We start from the raw sequence: 13,576 nt of genomic DNA on the forward strand, positions 1-13,576 counted from the left end.
ATTGGGGGAGTCACTGTTCCCCTGAGCACCGCCAGGAGTGACCAGGAACAATGGTCACAAGCTGGCAGAGGGTAGGTTTAGGTTAGACATCAGGAGGCGCTATTTCACGGTCAGGGCGGCTAGGGTCTGGAACCAACTTCCAAGAGAGGTGGTGCAGGCTCCTGCCCTGGGGGTTTTTAAGAGGAGGTTAGATGAACACCTTGCTGGGGTCGTTTGACCCCAGTACTCTTTCCTGCCTTGGCAGGGGGTCGGACTAGATGGTCTGCTCAGGTCCCTTCCGACCCTAGAAACTATGAAACTATGAAACCAGCCCCTCACCCCAGCTGGGCAAGCAGCAGCAGGGCAGAGCCCCCACTCAGCACTGCCGCGCCTGCATCCTGGGCCCCCCTGCCCCTCTCCCCAAGTAATGTGCCCCTGCTCTGGCTGGGCAGCTTGTCCCAGCCCCAATCTGTCCCCCAGCCCTAGCAGACTTACCAGCTGGAGGCAGCTGTGTCAGCTGCCTGTTTAGTCTATGGCCAAATCTCTGAAGCGGTACCAAATCTTTTGGATCCAATTCAGCCAAATCAAATTGGGATGGTGATTCAAATCTCCGAATCGAATCACTGTTCTCCAAATCAGCTGAATCCAAAGCGAATACTTGCTACTTCACACAGGTCTAGTGCTCAACCTTTTGTCCCTGTGGGCCAGATGAGGGGCCTGCGGCTAGTTCTTGTGTCAGATTGGCTTCCATGTACCAGGATTGGGCCTTCCACTGTCTTCACCCAGTCCTTTGTGCAAGGGTTGGGCTCAAGGGCCTCTGTGCCACCTCTACGTGGTCCCACATGTGGAGATTGGGCTCTGGGGTCCTCAATCTTCCTCTTTCCGGTCCTATGTGTGGGGATTGGGCTCTTGGGGCTCTGCATCACCTCTGCCCAGCCCTACACACTGGGATCAGGCCCCATATGCAGGGCCACAGCCCAGAGAGCTCTCCATGGACCTGTGGGGGAGCTCTGTGGGTCAGATGACACAGCACTGTGGCAGGGTTTGAGCACCACAGGTTTAAACAAAAAGTGTTCTCATAGGTTTTTGCATCAATTTAACTACAGTGGTTTGAAATTATGCCTGTATAACTTCGCATGTTTACAAGACTTTGGGTAAATCAGTTCCCTGGGAGATTTCCCAGAACAGTAGCTCTCTTGAATAAATGCATCCTAATGAACCAGTGTACACTGTAACACTAGAAGTAAACTTGCTTCCTTGTTACAGGGTCGACTAGATGCACTGTGGGCTCTATTACGACGGCAGTATGACAGAGTTTCTCTGATGCGACCCCAGCAAGGAGATGAGGTTTGTGTGCGTCTGTGTGGGAGAGTGGAAGGTGGTGAGGGGACCGGGTTTTGTTTAATAAGCACGTTAGGTGATTTTGTGAAATCAGGACTTTAGTTACAAGCAAGGCTGGACATTGGGCATGTTCTCCCCTTAGCTAAAGAAAAGTTGTGCAATTCCTTTACAGTATTATGTTTAAAAGGAGACAAATAAAAACGTCAAACACCAAAACCAAGGAAAGCTCTAGACCCTTTGTCTCCTGCAGCAGTTAACTAAAATTTTGTAACTATTTTGAAAATTTTAAATTGGATAGAATCTGAAACATGTTACATTGTTCATAGATTTTTCCTCCCAGTGACCCTAAAGCGTACCTCACAAATGTATCTCATCTAGGGTATAAATGGACCTCATCAATTGAAATGGATCAGCTGTGCTGCTTTAGTCATCACCTGTTGTTCTGCCTGTTGATTGTGTGGGACAATGGGAAACCTGTTCTGCATTTGTAGAAATGTGCTCTGGGTTATCTCTGGGGTGCATCTCTAGAAGCAGGGAAAGCTAGTTCTAATGTAGTCCCAGGGCTGAAACCAGTCAGCTGATTGGTGGTCTCAGCCATGCAACCTCACCAGAGCAAGTTTAACACTCTCTGGTGTGGTCCCAGGGCTGCGACTCTCAACAGAAAAAACGTTATGGCAGCACAAAGACAACATCTGTTTATATTCTTAGACCTGTTGGGTAATAACTGAATATTTGTGGATCAACAGGTCAGCATTGAGTAGGATATAATTCTACTGAAATCAGTGGAGTTATACCAGTTTACACATGTTGAGACTGGCCCAGAGTTTGTGCATCACTTTTTCATGGAGGTGCATGTTATTTAAATGTGGTATCAGCAGTAGTTTCTTAATTACAAAAAACAAACTGAAAAATGAATATTTGTAGCAACTGCAAGAACTGAGCGCACGAGGACTACATCGGTCTTCAGTTCTATGTGCATAACACTACACATGATACAAGGGCACTGAACTTTAGTTAACTTCCCTTTTCCTAGTCAGATAGATAACTGCCGGCAGTTCAAATATGTTGTGCACCATTAATTACCTACCACATTTCTTTACCTTTAACAGACTGTTATTTTAAAATGACATAGCCTCTTATTTTTTTCTTAATAGCTCACTAACTTAGTAGATCTATCCTACTTCGATTTGACAGATTAAAGCAGGGATTGGGAGGGAGGATTTTTTGCTTAAACAGGAAGCCTATGTAGTAAAATTCTTTGAATTAGCTGTCCTTGATGATGGTTAAAAATATGCAACCCCCAGCATTATTTAATTACATACTCATTGTATATTCACTGGTCTACTATCATTACTAGATTTTATGAGACTTTGGCTTAAATAACTTGTCCTTGAATAATGAGTACCATGTATTTGTGCTCTCTGAGAAGCAGTCCCAGTTGAGATTCTGGTTCTTTCATTACTCTAAAAAGAGAAAGTATCTGTTGTATACCTTAGCTGGTAGTGACTAGTTCTCCTGCTTTGTTCTGGCTTAGTTGTGCTGGCTAGTGTGCATTGTGGGAGTAGAACAGAACCATCTTTTTCCTCCTCCTGCCTTGGCTTTTCCTATCTCGGTGTCAGGGGAAGAGTAGCTGTAACTCAGTTACTCTTTACACAGTGCTGCAACCTGTTAAGGTAGTTGTCATAATTGGAGTAAGGGGGAGGGGCTTATGTTCCCTTATTTCCCTTCACAGATGCATAAGACAAGACTTGAGCACCCAAGAACTGCCTATAAATAAAGAGCAGCTGTAGAGAGCCATAGGTGCCTGACACTTTATGACAATAAGATCAGCAGGCAGCTGTTCAGGAAGTTGGCAGTTTAAATTCTAGATAACATAGTACAAGCTTAGCTGTGAACAAAGGGTCCAGGGTTAATATGAAAAGTTAAGGATTACAACAGTGAGACTTTGTGATAGTTGCCTCTTGTAATGTATGCTTTTGGGGTGAGATTCACTGCTGTGCAACAAAAGTCCTGTGCATCACTTAACTTATCAAAATAAGGTTTACATGGAAGTTTCAGTGATGCATATCTGGTTCTCTGTCAAAGTTGAAACTATTAAAACTGCTAGTCATTCTGATTTGTTTTGTTTTTTAAATAATTGAATATATCTAACGTTTGGGCTAATGTAGATCATTGATGAAAAGCTGGCTGTGAGAAATGAGTTTTTTAAGGGGTGTTTGAAGGAGGAGAGAGTTTTTTATGGTGCATGTGATATGGGTTCAGAGGGAACATCTATGTGGCAGGATAAAGTCACATGTGGGAAGAGAAGACAAGCAGAACATCATGATGTGTTGAGCTTGCTCCCCACATGTACAGCAAAGGAGGTGAAGGGAAACTGGATGCAAGTGAGGAAAGTCTCGGCTAGAGTAAATTCTGCACTACTTAAGGATTTGTACTCAGGCCAGGGCTCTGCAATACATGGAAAGTAAAGCTTAATGGGGGAGAGAAGGAAAGGGAAACAGGACCTTGTGGAAGTGATGATACTTAAGGTGATGGAGAGAGAGCAGGGTGAGGAAGATGGTCCTGCCAGAAGCATATAAGGTACACCCAAAGGAGGCACCATGAGAATTAAGGAAGCTGATGTCAACACTATGTGAGATGAATAGGTATGGACCTCTATGACAGTAAAGGATGAAGTTTAGAACTATTTTAAATGAAGCAATAGAATACTTTAGTTAGAATGGAGGCAGAGGTAATAATGGAAGGAGTGGGATGAGGGAATAGAGAGCTGGAGTTAGGGGATGTCTCTTTCATAAACATTCATAGTTTCATATATGAATATTTTCAGTGAAACACTATGTTAAAAATAGTAAATGCAGCTGTGCATCTAAACTAGATAATTTGCCAGGTAAGTGGGGTACAGTTGAGTAGAGGTCCTGATAATTTAAATGGTAGTTGAGCAGGCTGGAAATTAAGTGTATTATTGTTGTCAAGGATGTTGTGAAGAAAGAGAGAAAGAAAGAATGAAAAGGGTGTTTTTGTAAACCTTTCCCAGCATAGAAAAATACAGACAATTTTTAGAACCAGCAGGAAATCGAACTTCCGTCTTCTGTGAGCTTGACACTAAAATGGTGACTGATCTCTTCCTTTGCAAGAAGCAGAAAAAGATCTGTCTCAACTTCTATTGGCTGAGAGAAGTGGTAGAAATTTAAACTGATGGGTGAAGCATAAAATACAGCTATCATCATTAGGTTGTGACCTAAGAACAGCAGAATACAGCATCTGTCTGGCTAGCAGCATGTTTTATAGCCAGAAAAGAAAATCATGCTGTTATTTATTCATAGGTTATTGACTGCAGATCTGTTGTTGCTTTACCTCTTGTGAGTTCCAGTCAGTAAACAAACCAGCACATGTGTACGCATGCGCACACTCACGTGTGCACATGAAGTGCTGTTATGCTAAATAGCAGGCGAACAAATGGATTTTTTTCTCTTTTATTGCTTAAGAACCTAGCACTTCTTATCTGCAGAAGAATTCACTGCTGAATTAAAGTCCTTGATCAAGTAATTGAAATTTAGGCATGAATTATCAAAGCAGAGGAAGCTTTCTCTTCCCCCGCTCCAGCCTCAGTCCCTGCTTTTTCTGCACTGCCAGCTAATGCTGAGGGTGGCCCAGTTAGAGGGTTGCACACAGTTTAAGCCAAGAGGCTTTGATTGTGGCTGGAACTCCTCAGAGTCATACATTTTTTAGCTAGCAATCCACAAGGTTAGGGAAGCTTGTACAGGTGTGAGTTAGCAGGTTGTTGCCGACATCTGTTTAGAGCAGAGGCTCAGGTCCTCACCAGCCTGCAGCGAGGCTGCTGGATTGTCAGCAGATGTAGTTAAGAGTGGCAGAACAGTTTTGGTCTCACATTTGCCGCCTGGGGGGCTGAAACACTAAAGGTAGAGTGGGGGTGGACACAGCTGCGCTCCTAAACATGCCTCGGGCACAAATAAAGAGATCTAATATAGTTTGACTCTGTTGTGGTTGGGAGACGAGGGCAGAGAGCCACTTCAGAGACAACTTAACGCAGCAACATCTGCCGCCAAGTTTCCAGGGAGTGACAGGGGACAGCAGGTACAGATCAAAGTCCCCACATAAACAGCCTCCATTAAGCCATGAACTCTTTTGAAGGGCTTCCATCAAACATGTTGGAGTCCACAGTAGGAGTTTGTTTTGTTTTCAAAGCAGTGTTTTGTTTTGTACACTAACAAGGTAATTTATAAATGATGCATTACCCTACATTCATACTTTGTATTTATTTTTTTTTAAAGAAATAAAGAGGTAGAGAAGAAAGAACCACAGTGCTGTGGGGGTTAGTCCGCAAACCAATTAGCTACCAGAAAACCATCTTGGTTTTTACAGAGGTTATGTTAACCTTCAGACCACGTCATCACCCTTCTCAGCCTTTAAGCAAAGCTGAGCTTATATACCGTTTGATAGTACCATTGTGGATTAGTATGCCTGCCATTGTTTCTCTTCTGAAATTCCTGTTTTGAGGTATTTATTAATAATGTAAAATCATTATGGTTTTTCACATGCTCCAAATGACCTTGCTATTTTGGCAAGGTTCATACTCACTGAAAAACTTATACACAGCACTGACTTTATGCACATGGTTAATCCATTGAACTCATTGGGACTACATGTTGGCATAAGTCTTCAAGAGATGAGGGCATAAAAATGAATGTCATGTAATACAAACAGTTCCATAAAAGGCTTGTATAACATCCTTAGTCTGAGTATATGGTCTGAATAAAAAACAGTCCTGCTTCAAAGCTAGAAGATATTTTCACCATTTAGTTTAGAATACTTTTATTATAAGGGAAGGTAATGCTAAGACATGTCGCATAGAACAAGTATGTAAGATAAAACTTCAGAATTAATTTTACAAATAGGACTGGTAATGTATATGTACATGATATTATATTGTGAACAGCTGCCTGTTAGGTCTCACAAATAAGTCATCTTCAGTACAATAATTATATTAAAATCATGTAACATACTGCCAAGAGCAATCTTACTGAAACACTTTTAGGAATATCTACTCTTTGAAGCAGGGACTGACTGTCCTCTTCCTCCCCTTGTATTTGTGCACCATTTGTGGACAATACAGGAAGTAAGTAATAAATAATTAGAAAGACGGTGTCGCCCTTGTTAAAGTAGAAATTAGGGCCATGCGAAACAGCACAGTTCCATTTCATTTTGTTGAAACTGTTTTTCTGTTTTCAATGCTGTTTTAATGTTTTGCCAATAAGTTATTATGGGGAAACATAAAATGCAGCAAGCAGGCAGATCACGGGCTTGGCTGCACCCCTGGGAGGGCTGCAAGAGCTGTGCCAGTGTCCTCCCAGGGGTGTGAGCCCCTGATCTGCATGCCAGATGAGAGAATCCGGATGTTGCTGCCTGGGATCAGTGCTGGGAAGATTGGTGCTGCTGCCAGTCCCACGCGGTATCACCCACCCCTGTCATCTGGCAGGCAGATTGGGGTCTTTCCCACACCCCCAGGAAGGCTGCAGGGGCTGTGCTGGAGTCCTCCCGGGGGTGCAGGCCCCCAGTCTGCCTGCCAGATGACAGACCGGCACTGGGCATAGCCCCCATCCAGCGTCAAGAAGATCGGTGCTGCTGCTGGCCCCAGGCAGCAGCACCCAGCTCCTGTCACCCAGCAGGCAGATTGAGGGCACACACTGCCAGGAGGACTCCAGCAGAGCCCCCGCACTCCTCCTGGGGGTGTTGGTAGGCCCCCGATTTGCCTGCTGCCTGACAGGAGCCAGGTGCTGCCACCTAGGGCCAGCAGCAGTTGGGGCCGTCCCTGGGGGGGGTGAATTGGGGAGACCACCACAGGCCCTGTGCTTTGGGGGACCCTGCAGAGCCAAATGGAGTGGCTGCGGTGACTCTGTGCCACCGCTGCTGCTGGCTTCGCATCTGGCTGCTTGCTACCCCCTCCCTGCCTGCACCAACTGATTTACCCCATGCTATGCACCCTCCTTGGACTGGCTCTGGTACGGGGCCCGGGACACATTGGCTTGTGTGGGGACCTGCCACCTTGATCCCAGGGCAGGGGAGGGTCCCTGCACTAGTTGATCTACCCAGGCCCCATACCTTCCTTGAGCCAGCTCCTGTACAGGGCCAGGGCATACCAGCTTGTGTGGGGACCCGCCCCCCCGATCCTACTGGGTATGGGCTATGCCCAGTGCCAGTCTGTTATCTAGCAGGCAGACCGAGGGGCCTGCACTCCCAGGAGGACTCCAGCACAGCCCCAGCAGCCCTCCCAGGGGTGTGGATGAGCCCCCAGTCTGCTTGCCGGAGGAGAGGAGTAGGTGCTGCCACATGGGATTGGCAGCAGCAGCGATCTTTGCGGCACTCGTCCCAGGTGGCAGCACCTGGCTTTTCTCATCTGACAGGTGGATCGGGGGCTTGCACAGCCGTCACAGCCATCCCAGAGGTGTGGGCGAGCCCCCGATCTGCCGGCCTGCTGCATTTTATGTTTCCCCATAAATAACCTGTGGGCAAAACATCGAAACAGCAGAACAGTTTCGACGAAAGGAAACGGAACAGTGCTTTCAAAACTAAACAAAACTCTAAATGAAACACTTCCATTGAATCATTGAAAGGGAACTCGAATCGGAATGGTGCTGTTTTGCACAGCCCTAGTAGAAATCCCCATCAGCATCAATAGAGACTTCTGCTTAAAACTTTGCAGCCTGACAAGGCTTGATAATAGTAACTATTTAACAAGGCTGGGCTACAGTTGTGCCCAATTATATATTGTATAGGGCTGTGGTGCTCAATCTTTGGCCCTGGAGTCTGGATGTGTGACATGGGGACAGTGAATGGGCTGGATTGGGTCCTGCTCTGCCCTTGCACTGCCTTGAGTGCCCACATCAGGCCCATGCTGCTTTGAGTACTTTATCTAGCACACAGGGCCATACTATCCAGCCCTCAGGGTTCTTCATGGGCCCAGAAATCTGGCAACAGGTGAGCAGCAATTAACGCTGCCACTGCTCTTGCACTGCCAAATTTTCAAACTGAGGGGGAGCCTCATGGGCTGGATTACACAGCTCTGTGGGCCAGGGGTTGAGCACCCCTGGTATATGGGAAAACCTGCCTTTCTGCTGCAGACAAATCATAGGATTTTTGCACAGAATATATATTCACTTCCCTTCAATATCTTATTGAAACGTGAGAGGCAGAGAAAGATAGTGAGATTATATATTTTAAAATAAATTTGAAATGTCAGATGATTGTGTACCAGTTACATTTGCACATATAAAAATTGTACATTGCTGGATGGGTCATTTCTTCTGATGCAGATGATTACCATAAAGTTACAGCATCTTTGGAAGATGCATGCCACAGTGCATTTGGATCCTATATTTAACCTGGTTTAAAATAGTGTGTCTGCTTTGAATGTGGGTCTTAATTTCTGAAGAGTTTTAAAATGATAAATTAGAGTGTTATTTTGTAATTTGGTTGCAGAGAGATGTTGTCTTTGTTTCTGGAATTCTTTGAAAAGCACTACCTTGTATCATAGGGTCTTTGTACACTTTGGGTCAGATTCTGACTATGGTTGTCCATGACAAGGAAGCTATCTATGAGCATTTTTACACGTGGCTTGGGATGTAGAACTGGGTGTTCTAATTAGTGAGCCGCATTAAACAAAAGCACTGGCCTGTCACGTGTATCAGTGTCCCTGTGTGTCCCGGTGCTGAAAAAATGGCAGCAGGGTGCTTTGAACTAAAGCTCATTGAACGTGTTTTATCTCAGGGAGCCCTGATGCCATGTTTTCAGCATGGAGACACACCGGGATTCTGATGCACATGATGCAGAAGGCTGCTGGAGTGCATCAGTTTTGCTGCTGGAGTGCATCAGTTTCTGTGCTCCAGCAGACTTGATTAATCAAGTCTGCTCCAACTCACTGGATTTCCAGTGGATTGGAGCAGGCACCATGCACATCTGTAGGAGCCCTATAATTCTAGAGGCTTATTCATATCCCAAGTAGTTGTCCCCACTCGGGGGTGGTCATGCAAGAGTTGAGTTTGTATTTGCCTAACTGCCCACTTATGTTCATCCCTGACTGATAATTAGTGTGAAACTATAGAGACTTCACTCCCTAGAGCACATTCCAGCTGACAACTCTGATACAGAACTGTTAGCTAGGAGAGGGAGGAAGCTGAACAAATGTTTCACTCCAAAGATTTTCAGGGTGATCTGGGGAGAGCTAACTCCATTCCTACCCCTCCACCATTCCCCTTAAAACCTGTCTCCAAACTGACAAAAAGATAGTTCTCTCTTATCCAAGGCAGCCATCATTAGACTCAAGGCACCCCTCAGAAAATTCCGTATCTTAACTTCCATTGGTTTTTTCTTTGGGGTTGGAGGGGGGAGGGGTTGTTTGTTTGTTTTGTTTTTTAATGGAAAATTATAGAGCAGTTCTTCTATTGCAAAAACTCAGACCACAACAGGTCAGAATGTTTTTGAAACTATGGATTCTTATTTGAAATCTCTGGGTTTATCTTGCAAATCACATGTTGGTGTTTGCATACCTAAAGGTGCTAATATTGTCCTGAAATATGCATCACCCTTAAAAGGATCTTATTTCATGGCACCCTAGGGTTTCAGGGCATCTTGGCTGAGAATCACTGCTGTAGGGCATAGTCCACTGTACCATTATATTCACTTGTGAATAATGTCAGGAATGTTGTTCTTCTCAATGATGTAGTAAACTGCAGGCCCTGGTCTGTAGTGTGATTAGTCCTAGATGCACTCATTTCAGTCATTCATTAATGACTATTCAGTGCATAACTTACTGTTCTACATAATACTCCAGCATGTTTCTGTGGACAGTTCATCATCTTGTATAACAGTGGTGCCGCTGAGTCTGCCAACATGCAAATTAAGAGCCTGTTTTTTTAGGGAAGAAGGTGTAACAGACTCAGGAACATTTATTTTAATAGAGGGATTCAAATCAAGGACAAGCTTTGGAGGCAGCAGGGTTTGCTGGTTTATTCTTGTCTGTTTTAGAAGTGAATCACCTGGAACATTTTAATTTGGTACATGTACAAAACAGATGTGTGTTTTTTTGTTTGTGTGGATAATATTTTGAGCTATATTAATAATGTAGATTGACTCAGAAAAATAATCATAATTAGAAGATTGTTATTATGCTTATTTAATTATTACTACTAATAATAATATTACTACTACTACTAATAATAACCAACGATGTTTTAAATAGATGATATTGACACTGGGTCAGATCCTGCAACATTAAATTCAGTGGACAGTTTTTTTCCCTTGACTTCAGTATGTGCATGATGGGCTCTGCCATGCTAATTTTTATGGTACACAGGGAGGTCTGATATGTTTTAGTGAAACATAGAAATGGTCATTTTAACAAATGCTAACTGAGATTCTTTTAAAAGAATTTTAAATATTCCTTTACTTGGATAACACACTGTTACCTGTATTTTAGATCTGAGGGACTGTGATGTTTTGAAATAGTTAAAACAGTTATAAAATTGTGTGCAGTAAAAGGGAATTAACAGATGCACACTTCTTTCTTGCATGTGTTTCTGTCATTTTTTAAACTTTCGCTTAAAATTTTACTTTTCGGGGCTTCCATTGTTTTCAGAGGAAAACAGACTTTTCAGGGCTTTCATTGTTTTCCAGTGGGAGCTATATATCCAAAATATAGGTCTAAACTTCTTTTTTTTCTTTCTGTGAGACCTCAAAAATAGATCAGCAACATATCTAAATATTTCCAGGTAATACACTTCAGTGTTCAAGAATATGGCAATAGGAATTAGGTTGCTGCATCCTTCCCTAGGTTTTCAGATTTGAGCTTGAAGTTGTTATCAAACCTAAAGTCATGTGTCCCAGTGGGTAAGGCAGTCAGCTAAAATTCAGGAGACTAGCATTGTATTTTTGGCTTGGCCACAGCTTGTTTTATTCCTGGGCAATTCCCACATCTATACCTCTATTTCTGCACCTGTAACAGTACTTGTCTCCTTTTGCGAAGTACTTCCAAGAACCATAACAAGTAATTGCCAACTAAGAATTAGCTATTGTGTTGCCAACTGTTGGCATGTTTTATCCACTCAGGACTGTGTTTTATCAACTGCTGCAGAAGAAATGTGTGCAAACAAGTCCGTTTAGACAACTACAATTTTTAAGAGGGAAATCCCCATAACTGTAAATTGTGTTGCTTTGTCCATACTTTATCCTTTTATTTTAGTACTTAGGATCCAGTCCTGTAAGCTCTTAATGTGCACCTCTTCTCTGAATTTATAGTTAGAAAAACCAGCACTCAGCCTGTACTATATAAGTAATTCTGAGAATACAAGCAGCATAATTTCTTAGCTGCCAGTCACTAAGGACTATATCTTCTGCCTTTAATACTTTGCTTTCCATTAAAAAGCCAATGTTTATTAACAGATACCATTTTTTTCTTTATCTTATGGAGAATTTTGAATGTGCCTGTATTGTGACTTTGGCATATGTTGCCTTTTTTGCTGATCAGTGCTGTAGTTAGGCTTAAAATCAGCCTTCAGAAGTCATCTCTAAGTGTCATATGAAAAATTGACCTAAATAAGTAGACACGTACATTTTGGTGTCATCACAGTTTTGGAAGCTGCCACCAGTTTGACTTATGGTCCTGCATAATAAAAGTGGGAAACACTGCTGCCTTCATTGGTCCTTGAGCAGGTCTTTGAAATCAGAGTGGACTTGTTATGGCTGCATGGGCTTTTACACCTTCTGTTACAGAACAATAGATTATATTTTGAAGCCTCAGTGGTCCAGACAACAGTGCTGTCACCCTAAAGCTTGGGATGCACTGGCCTTAAAGTTACTGTACTATAAGCAACTTATGGGGAAGCTAATCATTTTTGGGAAGCATTCAATTGACCATGCTGTGTATCAGTGCCACTCTTGCATAGGATACATGGAAATAAAGTCTACTGAAAGTCGGGTTGGGTATTTGACCAGTCAAATATTGGTCCAAAATTGTAAAAAATAAAAATAATAAAAAAATTGGTAATCAGTCCAAATACACAGAAAAAGAAATTAAGACATTAAGAAATGTCAAAAAATAATAAAAAATCATATTTCTGTCAAGAAAACTACAAAAATGTAGTTTTTTGGTAAGACTGCTATAATTTTTGACCAGTCAAAAACTCTGCAGTCAGTTTGACTGGTCAATGGACAATATTTGACTGGTCAATTGACTGCCTTGCCAGCCCTATTTGAGAGAGACAAAGTTAGTCTTTTCCTAGATGCAATGTGAATGTATTATACAGCCATCAAATGCTGTATCTGTGTTATGCGGTTTTATTTTTGTTTGGGTTTTTTGAGGGGCTGCTTTTGTAAGATTAAGCTGTATGTAGAAGTGAGCATTTTATTTTTTCAATTTTGGTTTTGTCAATAATTGTTTCAGATTGAACATGTGTTGCTGTGTTGTCTTGTTTTGGGGTTTAGGTTTGTTTCTTTAACTTACATTTGTTTTTGTGTTTCCTCAAAGCATCTTTTATGTAGTAGATTGCAACAAAAAAGTTATATGTAATCAGAACACGGCTTCCAGGGACTGAAGACTATGCAATATATATCTAACCATACTCGATCATAAAATGCATACCCTATCTTGGGCACTGCTGTTATGTACAGTGGAGGATGATGTGGTTTATGTTAATGTTGAGTATCTCATTAGTCTAGTTTGCAGAAAGGCTGACTACCCTCAAGAAACAGCAAGTAGAAAGCTGACAGTTTAATTCAGTTGCTACTCTCCAGAAGAGACGTGACAGCTTTAACTGTCCTGTGCGTCCAGATTTATGAACTAGTCCTACGCTCTTAACCAGATTAGTTCCTTTTCCATTAACTGCTGAAAGTAGGGCAGCTGTCCGAGCGGCTGGTTGTAAATTCGATAATGTCTGCTGTGTTAATCTATAGGCTTTTCAGATGGAGAAGGCAGCAGATAACAGGATTAAAGTTTCACGACCTAGGGTTTTCACAGCCTGGGATGGGGGTGTGGGGGGATAGAAAATGACTTCTGTCATTAATCTTAATTGATTGCCAAGAGGTTTTAATCTGGGTTATTAATTTGGATGGTCCTCAATGTGCTGTCTGCATATGAGCATCAGATGCTCTTTTTGGGCTATGTGGGTCATCTTACGTGTGTATGTGTGTACACACACACACACACACACACACACACACACACACACACACACACACACACACA

General features: G+C 42.8%; 1 protein-coding gene across 2 annotated transcripts in view; it reads left to right on the top strand.

The window, feature by feature from the left end:
• ANTXR2 (anthrax toxin receptor 2) overlaps positions 1–13,576 on the top strand; it is a 237,466-nt gene that overhangs the window by 161,176 nt on the left and 62,714 nt on the right. For both annotated transcript variants that reach the window (XM_019516734.1, XM_019516735.1), the window contains one exon: positions 1,246–1,326. In XM_019516734.1, coding sequence (XP_019372279.1) covers positions 1,246–1,326 — 81 coding nt within the window. The remainder of the gene's footprint in view (positions 1–1,245; positions 1,327–13,576) is intronic.

The sequence above is a fragment of the Gavialis gangeticus genome, unplaced genomic scaffold (assembly GCF_001723915.1).
Source record: "Gavialis gangeticus isolate Ggan-Ray unplaced genomic scaffold, GavGan_comp1, whole genome shotgun sequence".
Classification (NCBI taxonomy): domain Eukaryota; kingdom Metazoa; phylum Chordata; order Crocodylia; family Gavialidae; genus Gavialis; species Gavialis gangeticus.